At 43.9% G+C, this 20,412-nt stretch overlaps 1 protein-coding gene across 4 annotated transcripts in view; it reads right to left on the bottom strand.

Annotated features, from left to right (window-relative positions):
* The window catches only part of SEPTIN12 (septin 12), a 105,250-nt gene that overhangs the window by 39,971 nt on the left and 44,867 nt on the right, over nucleotides 1–20,412 (bottom strand). For all 4 annotated transcript variants that reach the window (XM_034420491.3, XM_087878476.1, XM_034420490.3 and 1 more), the window contains one exon: nucleotides 2,338–2,526. In XM_034420491.3, the coding sequence (XP_034276382.2) occupies nucleotides 2,338–2,526 (189 nt within the window). The remainder of the gene's footprint in view (nucleotides 1–2,337; nucleotides 2,527–20,412) is intronic.

Here is a 20,412-nt window from a genome sequence, read left to right as displayed (position 1 = left end):
ATGGTTTGGGCCAGTTCAAGTGAACTGGTAGTTAAATTGCTGGCTGGCCCCACCCCTTCCTTCCCCACCCCTTCCAGGAGTTCCCACGCGCCCCATTTTGGCTCCCAGATAAGTGCAGGGAGGCCTACTACGCCCAAAATGTGGCACGGGAGGGGGGTGCGCCCCCCTGTGGCCCGTTTTTGCTCCCAGGAGGCTCCAGGGAGGCCTACTAGGCCCAAAACTGGGCACAGGGGGGCAGTGAGTCCCCCTCCTGCAGCCTGTTTTTGCTCCCGGGGGTGCAGGAGGCTGAGTGCAGCCTGTCACACCCCCTGGCCACGCCCACAATGTGCATGCCCACCCAGCCGGTCATTAGGGCAGAGAACCGGTTGTTAAATTATTTGAATCCCACCACTTCTTACCAGTGTAAGTAAGAAGGATGATTTCGTTGAGGGCCTCAAACATCCTCCCAAGAAGTGGAAGAGGAAGGATTAAGGGGAATTGTTTTAAAAAGCTAAGCAAAAGCAGGAGCACAAAATACAGGCAGTCCTTGACTTACAACAGCCCACTTAGTGACCGTTTGAAGTTACAGCACTGAAAAAAGTGTCTCATGACCATTTTTCACACTTACATTCATTGCCACATCTCTTGTGTCCATGTGATCAAAATACAGACGCTTGGCAACTGACTCATATTTACGACGGTTGCAGTGTCCCAGGGTCACTTTTTACGACCTTCGGACAAACCAAAGTCAATGGGGAAGCTGGATTTACTTAACAAACGTGTTACTCAATTAATAACTGCAGCGATTCACTTAACAACTGTGGCAAGAACATTGGAAGAAGTATACAACTAGAAGAGTGGGAAATGATATGGGAAAATAATTGTAGAATAACAAAGGCAACAACATACAAAGAGAATCACTATAAGATGTGGTATAGGTGGCACCTAGCCCCTGCTAGATTGGCAAAAATGTACCCAAATTCTAATCCGATGTGTTGGAAATGCAGAAAATCACTGGGAACCTTTTATCATCTTTGGTGGCTTTGCCCAAAAATTAAAAAAAATTTGGATGAAAATTAGAATATGGATAACAGAAATAACAGAAGAAGAGATTGACCTAAAACCTGAAATTTTTCTATTAGGCATACTTTAAAAAAGTAGTAGAAAAGAGATAAAATACATCACGTTACACATAATTACGGCGGCGAGATTAACCCTAGCCCAATCCTGGAAATTAGAACAGTTGCCAACAGAACAACAAATAATCCAAAAAATATTCATATGTGCAGAAATGGATAGATTAACTTTAAAATTAAACAACAAGGAAGACTCACAGTATTACAAAATATGGGACAGATGGTATGAATGGATCAATCGATGGAAAAAAAACTAAAGTCAAATATAGCAAGAAATTAAGGGTAACAAATTTACACCGTCGTTAAGAAATAAGGTTAATGTATATATGTATTTACATGTTTAAATATAGATAGATAATCCTGTTTGTTAGTTTGAGTATATATGTAATTTAGAATTGTACTTGTTTTTTATAGAGTTAAGAACGTTTTGTATAATCTTTTATTTTTTTAAATTGAATACAGGTTGTTTTTAAAATTAAAAAAAAAAAACAACTGCGGCAAGAAATGTCGTAAAATGAGGCAAAACTTCACATAACAACTGTCTCACTCAGCAACCGCGATTTTAGGCTCGGCTGTGGTCATAAACTGAGGACTACCTATACATGGGAAAGGCAAAGAATACTGCAGTTTCCCCATTCCCTCCCCCCTCCAGGGGAAGGATATCTCCATTCCCTCCCCATTCCTGGGGGAAGGATACTGCAAAATCTCTATTCCCACCCCACTCCAGGGGAAGGATACTGCAAATTCCCCATTCCCTCCCCACTCCAGGGGAAGGATACCTCCATTCCCTCCCCATTCCTGGGGGAAGGATACTGCAAAATCTCTATTCCCACCCCACTCCAGGGGAAGGATACTACAAATTCCCCATTCCCTCCCCACTCCAGGGGAAGGATACTACAAAATCCCCATTCCCTCCCCACTCCTGGGGCCAGCCAGAGGTGGTATTTGCCAGTTCTCCCAACTACTCAAAATTTCCGCTACCGGTTCTCCAGAACCTGTCCGAACCTGCTGGATTTCACCCCTGGTCCAGTTGCCTTTTGAACAAGCACCTTTGGGGGAAAAAACTGATCCAACTATTGATCTGAATTTTGATGGCCCAGAATTGGTTGTTCAGCGTTTCGTGGAGCATTTAGGAAAACGGTTTTACTGATTACAAAAACCTGCCCAGATGCAGTCTCTGTAGGTCTGAAAGCTCCTGAGACAGAGAGAGATTCATGCTCACCTACAACCATGATGTTGAACTCAAATCCGGTTTTCATGGTCTTGATACGCATCTGGTCCAGGACGGCCTCAATCCCCACGTAGCCGAATAGTCCGCCGTCCGTGGTCTTGAGGGCTGGGCCATCCTGGGGAATTGGTTCTCCTGCTAGATCGTCCTCCATGCTCAGCTGCTGAAGCTTGGGATGAATCTCTGCAAAGAGGAAGAGAAAATAAAAGTTATAGGCAACCTCCTCCTTTTCTTGCAGGCTTTGCTGCACTTCTGTATATTAAGTTTGGAGTAAGAATGAAAGTGAAAGATAAAACACATTTTTCCCTTTGGAAGCAGAAATGCAGCCTTGAAAGAGAAACAACATCTGTCTAAAGTTGGGTGCTGCAAGAGACAGTGGAGAGGCTGGGACAGGAATGGAAGAGAGAAGAGACCTAAACAGCCAAGAAAACAGAAGGGGAAACCATACTGGCAGCTTATCTCATAAACAGCAACTCAGCTCAATAAGACAACAGAATAACAAAGTTGGAAGGGGCCTTGGAGGTCTTCTAGTCCAACCCCCTGCTCAAGCAGAACACCAGACAAATAATTGTCCAGGCTCTTCTTTAAAAACTTCCAGTATTAGAGCACCCACAACTACTACTTCTTTTTTTTTTTTTTTGTAAATTTTTAAATATTTTTTTACACAAACACATAATACATCAATCCTTCCGTGTGTCATCTCGGTGTTTCTTCAGTAACTTCTTCTCCTTTTTCATTACTCCTCCTATCTTCATTTCTTTCCTTATAATTTCCATTTCTCTATTATAATATCCCCCCCCAACTACAATACATTTAATATAATATTCTCCTATTTTGTTATCAAAATCTTTATCGATTTCTCTTTTTTAACCAATCATAAAATTTCCCCCATATCTTAAAATATTCCGTATCTTCTCTCTCTTTAATCACCAAGGTTAATCTATTCACTTCTGCACAGTCTAAATTTTTTTTAAATTACTTCCCCTTCCAACGGAATTTTCTCTACTTTCAATTGAGCTCCTTAGATAGCAACAGTTATGGGAAAGGAACTATAAACTAACAATGTCCACCGCACACAAAGAGAATCAATATAAAATGTTTTACAGATAGCATATGCCCCCTGAAAAATTGGCAAAAATGTTTAAAGACAAATCAGCTATATGTTGGAAATGCCATCAAATACCAGGAACTTATTATCATATGTGGTGGACATGTTCAGAAGCTAGAGTCTATTGGAACAGAATTAAGATTTGGTTAGAGGAAATGACCCAACAACATATTGATTTAAAACCGGAGCTGTTCCTACTGGGTATCCTACCAGAGAAAATTAGTAAAGAAAATGTATATTTGATTATTCATAGAATAACTGCAGCGAGGATAGTATTTGCGCAAACTTCTGAAGGCAAGCCATTCCACTGATTAATTGTTCTGTTAGGAAATTTCTCCTTAGTTCTAGTTTGCGTCTCTCTCCTTGATTAATTTTCCTCCATTGTTTCTTCTCTTGCCTTCTGGTGCTTTGAAGAATTGGGTGACCCCCACTCTTTTTTGTGCCAGCTCCTCAAATATTGGAATACTGCTATCATGTCACTCCCTAGTCCTTCTTTCCACTAAACATATCCATTTCCTGCAACTGTTCTTTGTATGTTTTAGCTTCCGGTCCCCTAATTATCTTTATTGCTTTTTTTCGACACTCTTTCCAGAGTCTAATTACAGTAGTGGCCAAAATTGTAGAAATCTTTTGGGGAAAGTATATTTTTGAGGTTTGATGGCTAATAACACCACTTTTTTTTTTTTTTGGAGTTTCAAGATAATCCTATTCCACTGCTGGAATGGCCCAGGAATAGCCCAGACCTTCACCCAATTGAAAATCTATGGAGCCGACTAAAGAAACTTGTTAGTCAGAAGCGACCCAGCAATGAAACCCAGTTAATAGAAGCAATCCTTCAATCTCGGTTTCACATGATAATAGCTGCAGAAGTTCACTCCATGGGAAGAACTTCACTCCATGGGAAGACGTTGTAAGGCCATAATTCATGCTAAAGGTTACCCAGCTAAGGATTAACTGACATGGGGATCATTTTTGAATATCTCATTTTTTCTATGGTGATCATTTTTGTATATCTCGTTTTTTTTCTATGTGTTTCACTTTTCTTCTTTCTACTGTAACTGCTATTCTAATAGCAAACCGTTCATAAAAGTGATTGCATTACATTCTTGATTAAATTATCTTTCCATTGATATATAATTTTATGGTACTACTCCCCCAAAAAGTGGTGTTATTAGCTAGTTTTAGAAAATACACTTTTCCCAAAAGGTTTCCACAATTTTGGCCACTACTGTATCTGAAGCATCTTCCTTGACATGAGCCGAGCCCCCATTGCACTGGGTTTCCCATGCAGCATTGCATCCAGGTTATATGATGTTTGTCTTTGATAGCCATTAGGCCAGGGAGAAAAAAAAGAGAAAGAGAAAAGTGAAAGTGAATTCAAATGCACAGCAACGTCTCTGACAAAGGTCAGACCTTAAAGAGTAGCTCAACCAAAGAGGCTGGAGGGGCGCCTCCATTAGGGAAGGGAAGAGGTGGGGTGGGGAAGAGGGTTGGCACCCAGCCCAAAAGTTGGGAAGCTTTGCAGAGGAACTGTGGGAGGGAAAGGGGTTAGTTTCTTCCCCCACCTCCGCAAATAAAGAGTGGAGGGGAGGGAAGTCTCTTCTTAACTGGGTTGGTAATGAGGGGAGTTGTTCAAAAGTCTGGGAAGTTGGCAGGGGTGGGCTTCAAAAATTTTAGCAAGGGGTTCTCTGCCTGGTTGCTAGGTGGGTGTGGCCATGGTGAGCATGGCCTAGTCGGCCTCCTGCACCACGGCGGAGAGAGGGCGTTTTTGCCTTCCCCGGGCTCTGGAGGCTTTTCTCGAGCCTCCGGGAGGGCAAAAATGGCCTCCCAGGCTCTGGAAGCCCTCTGGAGGCTGGAAACAGGCCCATTTCCAATCTCCCTGAACTTCTGGTAGGCCCATTTTTCACCTTCCCTGAGCCTCCGCACGTGCCCTGCACTTTCCTGCATCCAGGCCGTGTGGAGACTCCTTGGAGGGGCAGGGCAGGGTGGGTGGGGCCAGCCAGGAGTGGGATTTGGGGGTTCTCCGAACTGCACAGAATCTCAGCTAGAGGTTCTCCCAGACCCCTGCAAACCCCCAGCAGCCTACCCCTGTTTATAATAGAGATGCAGTGTTCAGCGTAGGCAACTTGAAGATGGGTGGACTTCAACTCCCAGAATTCCCCAGCCTGGCTGGCTGGCTGGGGAATTCTGGAAGTTGAAGTCCACCCATCTTCAAGTTGCCTACGCTGAGGAACACTGGTCTAGAAGAATAAGGACTTCCGGATTTCCCACCTGCTCCAAATCTAAGGCAACTGATATTTAAGAAGGGGAAAAAAAGAGCCAGCCAGAGTTTGGTGACCCTCAAAAGGCCAAAGAAGCCAGAAACCTTGAATGTCACATCTCCCTTTGCTTTCTCTGGCCGAGCAGATTTTAGCCTTTCATCCTAGCCTTGGGGGGGCAGCTGCTTACAATTATTCAAGAAGAAGAAGAAGAAGATGATGACAGAAATCCTGCCTTTATCTCTTTTCCTGTCCACCCCCATTTCCCAGAGGGTGTAAGGATCAATCCATCTGCTCTTGGAACAGCGTGGGAGCAACTTCCTGTTGTTCTCCCGAGCATACGGCTCTTGGCTATATCCTTCAAAAGAAAAGACGTTGGCTAGGATCAAGGACATCCATCTCTTCTCCTCCTCTTCTTCTTCCTCCCCCCATCCAATATTCCCAGCTGGGCCAGAGCCACGCAAGCAAAGATGAGCATCTGAAAGTTTCCTTAGTTGATTCCGTCATGAAGAAACCCTTCCGTCAAAAGATACTTTTGGAAGGGAGATAGGGGCCTGGGTAGAAATTTTGGAGACTAGGCAGTGGAAAGGGGTAGAGGTGGGAGAAATACCTAGATTGAACAGCCAAGAAGCAGAGGCAGACAGAGAGGAATACGGGAGGGACCATTCAGAGGTGGTAATTTACCGGTTCTCTGAACTACTCAAAATTTCCACTACCGGTTCTCCAGAACTGGTTAGAACCTGCTGAATACCACTTCTGATTCCAGGCCACAAGAACACAATTCCAGGGTTGTTCTGCAGCCTTGACATTTCCTACTACAGAGGGACCCCCGTTTCATCAATCTAGGGTGGTCTTCTCAGATGCAAAAAGAGATTGCAGGGATCTTTGGCTTCAATACTGCCCTTGACTTGGAGTGGCTTGCCCTAATAGCCATACCTATTGCACCATTAGTAAGAAAGGGATGATAACTCTTGAGGTTCCTCATCAACACACATCATCTGGGGAACAAACTATTGGATAGGTGACAGTCTTCTCCATCATGGAGTATCTCTTACCTACGTTCCCACGTAGGCTACAATGGGGTGGTGTTTATAGTCCACTAAGTGATAGGAAAACCAGCTATTACTTTTATAGGCTGTGCAAATTAAGTCACCCTGTGAAACCCTCACCCCATTGCAGTGGTGAAATCCAAATTTTGTTACTACCGGTTCTGTGGGCGTGGGGAAGGATACTGCAAAATCCCCATTCCCTCCCCACTCCTGGGGGAAGGATATTGCAAAATCTCCATTCCCACCCCACTCTGGGGCCAGCCAGAGATAGTATTTGCCAGTTCTCTGAACTGCTCAAAATTTCCGCTACCGGTTCTCCAGAACCTGTCAGAACCTGCTGGATTTCACCCCTGCACTGTTGGCAGTAGTCACAACATGCTTTGTCCTTGCTTAACCCAAGTGAGAGGTTTAAATGTATTGTGTGAATCCAGTTCTTGCTTTTCAATTTAAATCAGGAGGGTGATTCATTTGTGAGAGGGAGAGAATAAGAACAGAGTTGGAAGGGACCTTGGAGGTCTTCTAGTCCAACCCCCTACTTAGGCAGGAAACCCTACACCACTTCAGACAAATGGTTATCCAACCCGTTCTTAAAAACTTCCAGTGTTGGAGCATTCACAACTTCTGGAGGCAACTTGTTCCACTGATGAATTGTTCTAATTGTCAGGAAATTTCTCCTTAGTTCTAGATTGCTTCTCTCCTTGATGAGTTTCTACCCATTGCTTCTTGTCCTGCCCTCAGCTGCTTTGGAGAATAGCTTGACTCCCTCTTCTTTGTGGCAGCCTCTGAGATACTGGAAGACTGCTATCATGTCACCCCTAGTCCTTCTTTTCATCAGATTAGACATACCCAGTTCCAGCAACTGTTCTTTATATGTTTTAGGAAGGCTGCATTGATCTGGGAACTGATGGTCAATCTCCCAAAGATATACTCTGTGCGTTTAATCCTCATCCCAAGTGAGAATTTGTTAGTAACACTGAATCTGCAGTGATTCAGACTTGCACATCAGACGCTACAGATGGAGGGGAAAGATTGCAGTTTAGGCACTTCCGATTCAAATGAAAACATCACCCACATTCACACTTACATGTTTGCACCAGCAAATGTCACACGGATGAATCTCGCCTTCTTTCTTGGCACAAGTACAAAGACAAACTTGTTTCTAGACATGCCACTCTAGATAGCACTACTCAGATAATAAGCATATTGGGAGAACAGTTCCCAATTCAACCTGTCCTACGCTGTGGTTAGGACACTAACTTTTACTTTCAGAAGACTCTAGTTCTGAAATTACATGGAGAAACCTTTAGTACTACAGCTAGTTCAGAAAAGAAGCAAGTGAGAGCAATCAACCCATGGAACAGAAGTTACCTTCAGAAGTTGTGGGAGCTTTAGAAAAAATCAGCTAAATGTTGGAAATGTCACCAGTTACCAGGATCTAATTACCATATGTGGTGGAGATGCCCAGAAGCTAAAAACTATTGGAATAAAATCAAGACATGGTTGGAAGAAATGACACAACAACGTATTGATTTAAAACCAGAGCTGTTTCTACCTGGTATCCTCCCTGAGAAAATTTGTAAAGAAAATGTTTATTTGATTATACATGTAATAACAGCTGCATGGATTGTTTTTGCACAAAATTGGAAAGCAGAGAAAATACCTTTGGAAGGAGAAGTAATTAAAAAAATTTTAGAATGTGCAGAAATGAATAGATTAACTTTGATGATTAAAGAAAGAGAGGATTCAGAATATTTTAAGATATGGGATCAGTTTTACCATTGGTTAGAAAAAAGATATAGACAAGTTAATTAATAGTCATGTAAAAAAATGGTATAATTAGGATATTGTACCTTTGGAGATATGTTGTAATAGATTGGGTGATAAATGAAGACAGAAGAAGCTACAAAAAGATAAAGTCATGGAGAAAACACCACCGAGATGTCGCATGGAAGGAATGACTGATGTATTAAATGTTTGTTTGTGTATAAAATAAAAAAACTTTTTCAAAAAAAAAGTTGTGAGAGCTTCATCACTGGATGAAGCTTCATTTCAAGAAGAGACTGGACTGCCATCTGTCAGAAATGGGTCTCCTCCTGGCCGGGGTGGGGTGGCGTTTAAACACCGTGCGGGGTGGATCTGGCCGACAGGCCTTGACTAGAGACAGCATTGCCTTCTGGATATATTAAAGGTAAAGGTTCCCCTCGCTCGTCATTCCCAGCTCTAGGGGGCGGTGCTCATCTCCGTTTCAAAGCCGAAGAGCTTGACTTCTAATAAAACTATACCTTTCTCAACAAATGAAGCCAAGGATCTTTTCTACTTAGGGGTTTAAGTTGTGACAAGACTGACACCCACCTAAACAACCTGTCATGCCTCCGACTAACGAACCCAAGCAAATCAGAACTCTGAGACCAGAATCCTCCTCAAAGAACTTCTTTATTGGGTACATTGTATCGGCACAGACAAGGGTAAAACCAACTCTAACTATTCCCTGCGGTTTCGGTATAATTAAAATAGTAAATGATCCCCTCCCCAAGCGTCACTTGTCACACTGTCCAATTGTGGAAATTGGAAGGCATGCCAGGGTATAGCCAATGACCTCAAAATCTTAGATGACCCACAATGTAGATGATTCTGCTACTGCTAATGATCCTACTCATCAACAAGTCATCTGCCCAACATGAAAAGGGGAGAGAAGGTCTGGATGATGATTTTCATGAATCCCACCTAGCAGAGCTACAGGCCCAAGACCTCTGGCAGCAAGGACCTCACCTACTTGCCCTCCAGGTAAAGGTAAAGGTTCCCCTCGCACATATGTGTTAGTCGTTTCCGACTCTAGGGGGAAGTGCTCATCTCCGTTTCAAAGCCGAAGAGCCAGTGCTGTCCAAAGACGTCTCCGTGGTCATGTGGCCGGCATGACTCAACGCCATAGGCACACGGAACGCTGTTACCTTCCCACCAAAGATGGTCCCTATTTTTCTACTCGCATTTTTTACGTGCTTTCAAACTGCTAGGTTGGCAGAAGCTGGGACAAGTAACAAGAGCTCACCCTGTTACGCGGCACTAGGGATTCGAACCGCTGAACTGCCGACCTTTCGATTGAAAAGCTCAGCGTCTTAGCCACTGAGCCACCGCATCCCTCTGGATATATTAGGCTTAACCAATTCAGTTAAAAAACCAACAGCTGCATTCATACAACATCCCCCACTCAATGTTTTAATCTTGCTTAGATCAATTAATCAATCAATTATTCAGTGGAAGGTGTTGCTTTTAGAAGCTGTGGATGCTCAATCACTGGAGGTTTTTAAGAAGAGATTGGGCAACCACTTGTCTGAAATGGTCTCCTGCTTGAGCAGGGGGTTGGACTAGAAGACCTCCAAGGTCCCTTCCAACTCTGTTACAGGTAGTCCTCGACCTTACAACCGTTCGTTTAGCGATCATTCAAAGTTATAACGGTACTGAAAAATGTGACTTTTATGACCGTTGTCCACAGGTATCTCCATGATCATGTGTTCAAAATTCAGACACCTTGGCAACTGCTTCAGATTTATGACCATTGCTGTGTGAGAAGATCACGTGATTCCCCTTTTGCGACAAGCAAAATCCATGGGGAAGCCAGATTCGCTTAACGACCGGGTTACTAACTCATCAATTGCAGTGATTCACTTAACAACTGTGGCAAGAAAGGTGGTGAGATGGGGCAAAACTCAATAGATGTCATGCTTGGCAAGAAAAATCTGGAACTCCAATTGTGGTCGTAAATCGAGGATTACCTGTATTCTGTCAATCCCTCACTCTGAAGATCCGTTCATGTTTGTACAAATGAACAAGTCAATATTTGCAAGATGGTTCCTTTAAAATCCCAGAAAATAATAAATAATAATAATAATGAGCCGAGGTGGTGCAGTGGTTAGAGTGCAGTATTGCAGCTACTTCAGCTGACTGCTAGTTCAGCAGATCAGCATATCAAATCTCACTGGCTCAAGGTTGACTCAGCCTTCCATCCTTCCGAGGTGGATAAAATGAGGACCCAGATTGTTGGGGGCAATATGCTATTTAGTATACTGTCTTTGGTATAAGCTGCCCAGAGTCCTCGGAGAGTGAGCGGCATAGAAATATGACAAATAAATAAATAAATAAATAAATAAATAAATAAACAAACAAACAAAATAATAATAATAATAATAATAATAATAATAATAATAATAATAATAATAATAATAATAATAACTTTATTGTCATTGTATGTGTATATACAGTATACCCATACAACGAAATTCACTTAACACCCAAAGACCAGGTCCAACACACACAACAATCCCCAAACACACTCCCACCCACCACAATTCCCCACCCCTAAACCACCCAAACATCCACACAACAGACCAAGTAATGCTGTCCAACAGCTCACCGATAGTGGCCCTTTAATTCATTGTTGAGTGCAATTATAGCTCAGGTCCACCCACCATGCTAAGCCATGGAACATCTAAACACCAACCCAAAAAGAAACATTTTGCTTCTGTCTGCACACTAGGATCTAGATTGATGGATAGTTACTCCCTTATTCCTCCCTGTTTGCTACACAGGGGCTTGATGTCATTTCTAGACTTGGATCCCAGAGATCAGGAATTCTGGCACCCTTTTTTTTTCCGCCATGGATTCAATTTCAGGCTTTGGGCAGGTGATAATTTCCTAGCCTTTGTCCCCGATTTGATGGAGGAAATCAGCCTGCCGCCTTCCTCACACAATGGCAAGGATGAAAAAAAACAAAACCACAGCAACAAAACCCTTGCCAACCATGCACATTTTCTCTCTCTCTCTCTCTCTCCGTTCATCATATCCACGTCTCTTTTTTTTTTAATGGGTTTTGGATGCCAGCTCAATATCTACCTCTCCCTGAGGACAACCAGCCACCAGAAAAGTCTGCAGAGGTGCAGGGAAAAAAAATCACAAGGAGCTGAACAGATTAAAAAAAAAAAAAGCAGGAACCGGGAGACTCTCCACGCCCACCCAGGCGTTACAACTCAACTAGAGAAGATGGCTTGCTCAACCACCAGAAAGGAAGAAATCCAGGGAGGATCAGAAGTGAACCAGAGCATATGTCTGTCTGGGGTTCCCATCAACTCTGCCATCATGACCCAATCCAACCAGCCTTCCTCCCTCCTGCCAGGCCTTAGCCACCCTATAGCCTCTTTCCCACCCACCCACCCTCCAGCCCACCACTCATGTTCTTGAGGTCTTCTCTGAGATGACCCACCAGCATCATCTCGTGGTGGTCACACCATCCAACCTTGAAGGTGGGCAGGAGAAGACTATGTGCCCTTAGAGAACAAAGCTGCTGCCAGGGAGGGGAAAACAAGCCAAAAAACCCGCCTAATAAAAACCAACCAGTCCTGGAGACAAAGAAGATGCGGACGAGATTCAACCTTTGAATCCTGATTTCCTTGAATTCGGTCTCTGCCAGCCTTCTCTGCAAGCTTGCCTTTCCTTCGCTGGGGAGATGCCCCTCCAGAAAAAAAGAGCCAGCTATTGTCCAGGTTGCACTTCTCCCTTTCAACCCAAGACAAAAGCTATGGCGACTCCAAGGATCCCACCTACCCCCTCCCCAAATTCAGGTGAGCAGCGATATCTGTGTTATCCTTACCTTTGCTTTCAGCTGCCCATCATGCTTCTGTCTCTTTCAGGGGCTTGGGCAAAAAAAAAAAAAAAAAAAACCGGGCAGCTCCTCCCTTCTGCCAGTTCCCCTTTTGGGTTTCACACCCAGAGCGCCAGCGAACGCACCAGGCTGCTTCCAAGCACATGACCAGAATGGCAATCAGTCCCTCCCTCCCCTCCCCTCTCCTTCTCTTTCCTGGGACCCCCTTCTCCCCTTCAAAAGGTGACCGGGGGGGGGGGGAATGAGGAAGAGTGGGGGGAGAGACACAAGGCCATTCAGCAGCTTTGCCCAATAGCCTGGCCAGGTTTGCTTCCTCCTTTCCAGCAAGCAAACCCTTTTGCATTTTAAAGAAAGAAAGAAAGAAAGAAAGAAAGGGGGAAGGGTGCCAAAGGGGGGGGGGAAGGAAAAGAAAATTCAGCTCTTCCGGGGAGGAGGGGGAGAAGGGAAGGGATGAAGAAGTTAGGGGCCAACTGGCCAAACATTGCACGAATCTCCCCCCTGCCCTCCCCCCCAGTTTTGGAGAAGGGCACATGTGAGACTATGTTTCTGAGCCTCCTGGGTGAAGAAAGTTTTTTTCCCTCTTCCCAAATAAAAGTAAAAACCAAAATTGAAAAAAACACCACCACCACAATATAAAAGTAGAAAACTCATGTGCCCCCTTCCCTCTGCAGCCCCAAAAGTTACATTACACACTCATCCCTTGGCCATCCATTTTTCTGCCCTTGAAATGTTCTATTTCCATAGGGATAAAATGTTTGTCTATGGGTAGTCCCATACTACCCATAGTCGCAAGGGAGGGGGGCAGTGTTTCTGTCGCTAGGCAAGGCGGTGGTTGTGTGAGAGATGCTCCATGTTACATTGTAACTTAGAAGAAGTCAGGAAATGAAGGGTTGTAAGTTGAGGACTATCTTTTTGCCCTTGTTCAAGCGGATGCCCTCTAGATGCACTGGACTACCGTCCCCATTTTCCACGAGGATGCCACCTGTGGATGATGGGAATTGCAGTCCCGACCCATCTGGAGGCTGCTGAGTTGAGGAATAGCAAAAGCACTTAGACTTATATACCACTTCATACAGGGGTGAAATTCAGCAGGTTCTGACAGGTTCTGGAGAACCGGTAGCGGAAATTTTGAGCAGTTTGGAGAACCGGCCAATACCACCTCTGGCTGGCCCCAGAGTTTATTTTATTTATTTATTTATTAATCATATTACTATGCTGCCCATTCTCCGAGGACTCTGGGCGGCTTACACCAAAGACAGTATACTAAATAGCATATTGCCCCCTAACAATCTGGGTCCTCTTTTTACCCACCTCGGACGGATGGAAGGCTGAGTCAACCTTGAGCCGGTGAGATTTGATCCGCTGATCTGCTGAACTAGCAGTCAGCTGAAGTAGCTGCAGTACTGCACTCTAATCACTGTGCTACCTCGGCTCAATAGAGTGGGGTGGGAATGGAGATTTTGCAATATCCTTCCCCTGCCACGCCCGCCAAGCCACGCCCACGGAAACGGTAGGGAAACATTTTGGATTTCACCCCTGACTTCATAGTGCTTTTACAGCCCTCTCTAAGTGGCTTTACAGAGTCAGCTTGTTGCCCCCAACAATCTGGGTCCTCATTTTACCAACCTCAGAAGGATGGAAGGCTGAGTCAACCTTGAGCCTGGTGAGAATTGAACTGCTGGCAGTCAGCAGAGTTAGCCTGCAATACCGCTTTCTAACCATTGTGCCATCACGGCGCCAGGGAAAGTGGTGTCAAGAGTTTGTAGAGCAAAGGGAATGTCAGAGCTGTTGGCTAATGTGCAGGACATCACAGTGTTTTGTTTCTGCAAGCCACAACTATTTCAACATCCTATGAAAAATATGAAGAACGGCTGCAGGATTTGGGTCTGGCTAGTCTAAAGAAAAGAAGAATTGGGGGCGACATGATAGCAGTATTCCAGTATTTGAGGGGCTGCCACAAAGAAGAGGGGGTCAAATTATTCTCCAAAGCACCAGAGGGCAAAACAAGAAACAATGGTTGGAAACTGATCCAAGAGAGAAGCAATCTGGAATGAAGGAGAAACTTCCTAACAGTGAGGACAATTAACCAGTGGAACAGCTTGCCACCAGAAATCATGGGCGCTCCATCACTGGAGGTGTTTAAGAAGAGTCTAGACAGTTACATCTGAAACAGGTGTGGGTTCTACTTATCTTTACTACCGGTTCGCATTGTGCCCGCACGCACAATACGTGCACGCGCAGATTTACTTTGATGATGTCCAGGTCAGTGGGCAGAGCCTCCCGCCGGTTTTATTACCGGTTCCTGCGAACCGGTCTGAACCGGGGGTTACCCACCACTGATCTGAAATAGTATACATTCTCCTGCTTGAGCAGGGGATTGGACTAGAAGACCTCCAAGGTCCCTTCCAGGTCATCCTATTCCCATTCCCATTCCATTCCCTTGCTCACCTAATCCCTCCTTTTGACACCCAGAAATGTCCTTTAGACACAACCTTCCAACTTTGGCTTAATCGATGGAAAATAGGTCTTAGCTATTCATGGTAAGGAACCTACTTAAGCATAGAAGGACCATGACTGAAAACTCAGCATCTACTCTGTTACATCACTGAACAGTGACTTGGTTGGCCACATCACAGTGAGCTATGATTTGCTTAACCCATGACTTAACTAAACCAATGTGAATTGGTTAGGGGTCAGACACGGATCACAGTAATCTATAAATTATGGTTTACAGTGTACAATAGTTAGGCTCACTCAATATGCTATGTTCAGATCATCCAACCCACCCAAGATAATTGGACATACGTAAGGATGATTCATAGATCGGTTTTTCCTGGGTTGGCTAAATTGGCTTGGTCTCTTAGGAGACAATAAGAGAAAACACCAAGAGGAAATATCTCTTTGGCCTTGAAGATGTGAGATCAGCTAGGGAAGCTTCAGAGGAATAGAAAGACATATCATGGATGATGGATAGATGCGTCTTTTTTTTTGGGGTCATTTTGATTTGCCTCTCTCTTTCTCTCTCTCTTTTAAAGCATAACAATTAAAGTACTGAAGCGGGCAATAGATGATGGATAGATGATTTCTCCTTTTTGTTCTGTTTTTTTCTTCTCTCTTGTTTTTTCTTGTTTTTTCTTTTCTTTTCTTTTTTTTTGCTTAGAAAAAAAGTGACATCCTTAGAAATTAGATAGGATAGAAAGGAAAAGTTTTTCTAATAAAGGATAGCAGGATTAAAAGCTAGAATAAGTGACAGAAATAAGAGAAGGGGGAATACTAGTGTATACATTTTTATATAATAAAATAAAAGTAACAACAAGGGGAAAGATGGAACAATTGAATAAAGATGGGTTGCAACATAAAATAAATGTGCATTATTATTTGAAAAATATAAGTTGATTGAATGTAATAGTTATGATTTGTTTTATTAGTTTTGCTTATAATAGAATGTAGGACACCCAGTTCACGCATTGATTAGATATATTTGTAAAAAAATAAAAAATAAAAAACTTGAAGAAAGACATATCACAAAAAACCACACCAGCACCACGAGCTCCCCTGAGTTGCCAGCTCCAAAATATCTTTAAGAGACGTTCAACAAAAATTCTCAATGATATGGCAGGTTTCAAACCAGCACTGAATACATGAAATGCCAATTTAGAAACAGCGATGAATTATAAGGAGCTAAGGATCTAGGGAGAATATGAAATGTAACAATTTGTTAGCATATTCTTGCTTTTGATTTGTGAATGCTATACCCTGTGCTTGTTCTGGGAAGTCTAGGGAGGGGGGTGGGGGGGAAGGAGGGAAGGGGTGGGGGGGAAAGGGGAGGGAGGAGTTGAGGGGGGAAGAGGGGGGGTGAAAATGTTTGTACTTTTTATAAAACTTTTCAATAAAAAAAAAAAAAGAAGCAGCGATATTCCAAAATTACAAATAGCATCTGGATTCTATACAAAACGGCCAGGAAATTCCATATTTGGAATATTCATTGCCACAAATTATAAAAAATCTCTACTGTCTTTAATAGATTTCTGCTTCTTATGCTTCCAGGTGGTCGAAATGTCATATCCAGAGAATCTGCTCCCAAACATTTGCTATTGCTACAGTTGACTGTAAAATTATTTGTTAAGGCAGGAATATTTGGAAAATGGAATTGGAGAAGATATCCGGGTCAATGGCATCCCAGTTAAAGAAAAAATCTCATTGTCCTGTAATTCCATCTAGCACAAAGGTGGGGACCGGTGGTGGTTTCAAATTTTTTTACTGCTGGTTCTGTGGGCCTGGCTTGGTGGGCATGGTATGGCTTGGTGGCCGTGGCTTGGTGGATGTGGAGGGGAAGGATACTGCAAAATCCCCATTCCGAACCCACTCCTGGGGGAAGGATACTGCAAAATCTCCATTCCCACCCCACTCCAGGGGGAAGGATACTGCAAAATCTCCATTCCGAACCCACTCCTGGGGGAAGGATACTACAAAATCTCCATTCCCACCCCACTCCTAGGGGGAAGGATACTGCAAAATCTCCATTCCCACCCCACTCCAGGGGGAAGGATACTGCAAAATCTCCATTCCGAACCCACTCCTGGGGGAAGGATACTACAAAATCTCCATTCCCACCCCACTCCTGGGGGAAGGATACTGCAAAATCTCCATTCCCACCCCACTCTGGGACCAGCCAGAGGTGGTATTTGCCAGTTCTCCGAACTGCTCAAAATTTCCGCTACCGGTTCTCCAGAACCTGATGGATTTCACCTCTGCTTCTGGCCCAAAGTTATCTGAAGTTTGGCTGTCTCACAGTAAGCTCAGAATTGTCCCAACTCCACAGGGTTCTTTGTTGGTGTGAAGTTTCAGTTTCATACGTTCTGTTTGTGGTTTCTTCTTCCTCTTGAGAGTGCTGGGTTGAAGGGAAAACATGATGAAGCATGACAGCTACAGGAATGGGTGTGGAAGGAAGGAATACCCCAAACTGCAGAGAGTAGAAATTGCTAAATCTGGAGGACAGTGTTATGGACGAAGGAGGGAGTCCTTGGGTCGAGTCTGCAACTCCAGGATTAGGAGCTTTTCCTTACTCCATGACTCTTTTTGATAAGGAGACTGGGACATGGGCAAGGGGTGGACTGCTGGGGGTTCGCAGGGGTTCGGGAGAACCTCTAGCTAAGATTCTGAGAACCCCCAAATCCCACTCCTGCAGTGAATCACTGCAGCTGATAAGTGAGTAACATAGTTGTTAAGTGAATCTGTCTTCCCCGTTGATTTTGCTTGTCAAAAGGATCGCAAAAGGGGATCGCATGACTTGGGGACACAGCGACAGTCATAAGTCTGAACCGGTTGCCAAGCGTCCAGAATTCTGATCACATGATCATGGGGATGCTCCAAAGGTGGTAAGTTTGAAAAAATGGACATAAGCCGTTTTTCCCCCAGTGCCATTGAATGGTCATTAAATGAACTGTTGTAAGTGGAGGACTGCCTGGATTTCAGCCACAGAAATAAAAGTAAGATGTGATTTTGAATTAAAGTAACTGAGAAATGTCCAATCTGATCAGTAGAAGAGGAAGAGGACTAGCAGATGAGTTCAGGGATGGGCTCCTGGAGGTTCGCAGGGGTTCGGGAGAACCTGTAGCTAAAATTCCGTGCAGTTCAGAGAATCCCCAAATCCCACTCCTGGCTGGCCCCACCCACCCCGCTCACACCATGACCATCTCATTCCTAAATCAGAACTAATTCACCACATACCACCAGGAGACTGCCTCTAAAATCCCTTTCTCCTTCCTTTTCCAGAGCTGTCAAAAAAAAAGGGGGGGGGGCAATATTTCCTTGAAGAATTTCCTGCTATGAAAACACAAAGTGTTATCAGAATGGAAGAAGACAGAAGATGAGACTTTCTCCATCTAGACAACTGGAATACCTAGAGTACCGCATCCAGTTTTGGTCACCACACTATAAAAAAGATGTTGAGACTCTAGAAAGAGTGCAGAGAAGAGCAACCAGGATGATTAGGGGATTGGAGACTAAAACATGATGAACAGTTGCAGGAACTGGGCAGGGCTAGTCTAGTGAAGAGAAGGACCAGGGGAGACAGGATAGCAGCCTTCCAGTATTTGAGGGGCTGCCACAGAGAGGAGGGGGTCAAGCTTTTTCCAAAGCACCCGAAGGCCAGACAAGGAATAATGGATGGAAACTGATCAAGGAGAGATTCAACCTAGAAATAAGGAGGAATTTTCTGACAGTGAGAGCAATCAATCCGTGAAACAGAAGTTGCCTGCAGAAGCTGTGGGAGCTTCATCAATGGAAGCTTTCAAGAAGAGACTAGACTGCCATCTGTCAGAAATGGTGTAGAGTCTCCTGCTTGGGTGGGGGGTTGGACTAGATGACCTACAAGGTCCCTTCCAACTCTGTTAATGTTATCTGGAATCAGCTGATCTGTGTTACCCCTCTACTAAAGTGTGATATCTTTTTAGTTAACTGATCACCTTTTATACTTGTCCATCAATATTTGCAACTTTCATGCAGATTTGGCTCCTATTCAGATCGATGAATTTCCCTTTTCACTTCACAAGATAGAAGCGATCCTTGGAGCTACCAAACATTCAAACCACAGACCTTCTCAGGTAGAGGAACTGAGTTTAAGCCATCCTGTTTAAGCTGGTTTGCTAATCAGTGTGTTGCATGAACCCGGTCCTTGTGTTTTGTAAGCTATGATTTACGGTTTATATACCAGATGGACCTACCCTAATTTATTCAGTAAATTATAATTAAGACAAACCATTTTTGCCTAATCTTTTTAGGTTGAATGAATAGATCCCTAGTCGAATCTGAGAGAAAGACGCTCCTTAGTCTAGTTTAAGATTAAACTCATTGAACCAATTTTCAGAAAAATCCTGGAGAGAACCTGCCTTACTGGTTTTGCATGGACATTAAACCAGGGTTTATTCGTGGCTTGATGAATAAACTACAACTGACTAGGTTGGCATAACACAGTAAGCTACAAATCACAACTTGGAAATCCCAGTGGTTGGGGTGTCACAGAGTCTCCAGAGGTGGAAACAAGCAAAGCTGGTTTGTATGTCTTTTAACTCTCTTGCTCTCTTGGTGGTCCATGTCTTCTCACGTTGGAGAAGACCTACTTCTCCAAAGTCCAACTGTTTCTTCCAAAGAGTATCTCCTCTTCTTCAAAGTCCAGTTGTTGCTCCATAGAGTATCTCCTCTTCTTCAAAGTCCAACTGTTACTTCCATAGAATATCACAGGGAAAAATCACTGTTTTTAGGTGTCTCTTCTTGGTAGGTATAGACCAGGGCTGTCTTAATGCATGGGCCTGATGGGCATTTGCCCATGGGCCCCACAAGCATAGGGGCCCCATACTAATCTGTGCATGTTAACCCTTCAATGTACCTTGTATCATATAAATACAGCAATGTATTTATTACATTTTACTGCATTTTTTAAATTAATACTATCATGCCAATAAAATAAATGTATGTTTAATTTTATCGACCATTTACTTTTTTATTCCTCTGAGTAATAGTCGTAGGGGCCCCATTACACTGCTTTGCCTGGGTAGGCCCATAATGCCGTTAAGACGGCCCTGAATATATGAGCAGTTTATCATAACTGATGGGCCAGCTCCAGGGGTGCTATTCAGCAGGTTCTGACAGGTTCTGGAGAACCGGTAGCAGAAATTTTGAGTAGTTCGGAGAACCGGCAAATACCACCTCTGGCTGGCCCCAGAAGTGGGGAGGGAATGGGGATTTTGCAATATTCTTCCCCCAGGAATGGAGAGGGAATGGGGATTTCGCAGTATCCTTCCCCCAGGAGTGGGGAGAGAATGGGGGTTTTGCAATATCCTTCCCCTGGAGTGAGGTGGAAATGGAGATTTTGCAGTATCCTTCCCCTGGAGTGGGATGGGAATGGAGAATGGAACCAAGCCACGCCCATCAAGCCACGCCCTCCGAACCGGTAGTTTAAAAATTTGAATTCCACCACTGGCCAGCTTCCTTAAATTCCAT

This window comes from Pantherophis guttatus, chromosome 14, assembly GCF_059756535.1.
Source record: "Pantherophis guttatus breed Tessera chromosome 14, ASM5975653v1, whole genome shotgun sequence".
Lineage (NCBI taxonomy): Eukaryota > Metazoa > Chordata > Lepidosauria > Squamata > Colubridae > Pantherophis > Pantherophis guttatus.
Note: the sequence above shows the minus strand (reverse complement) of the source record. Positions and strands in the feature narration are given on the sequence as shown.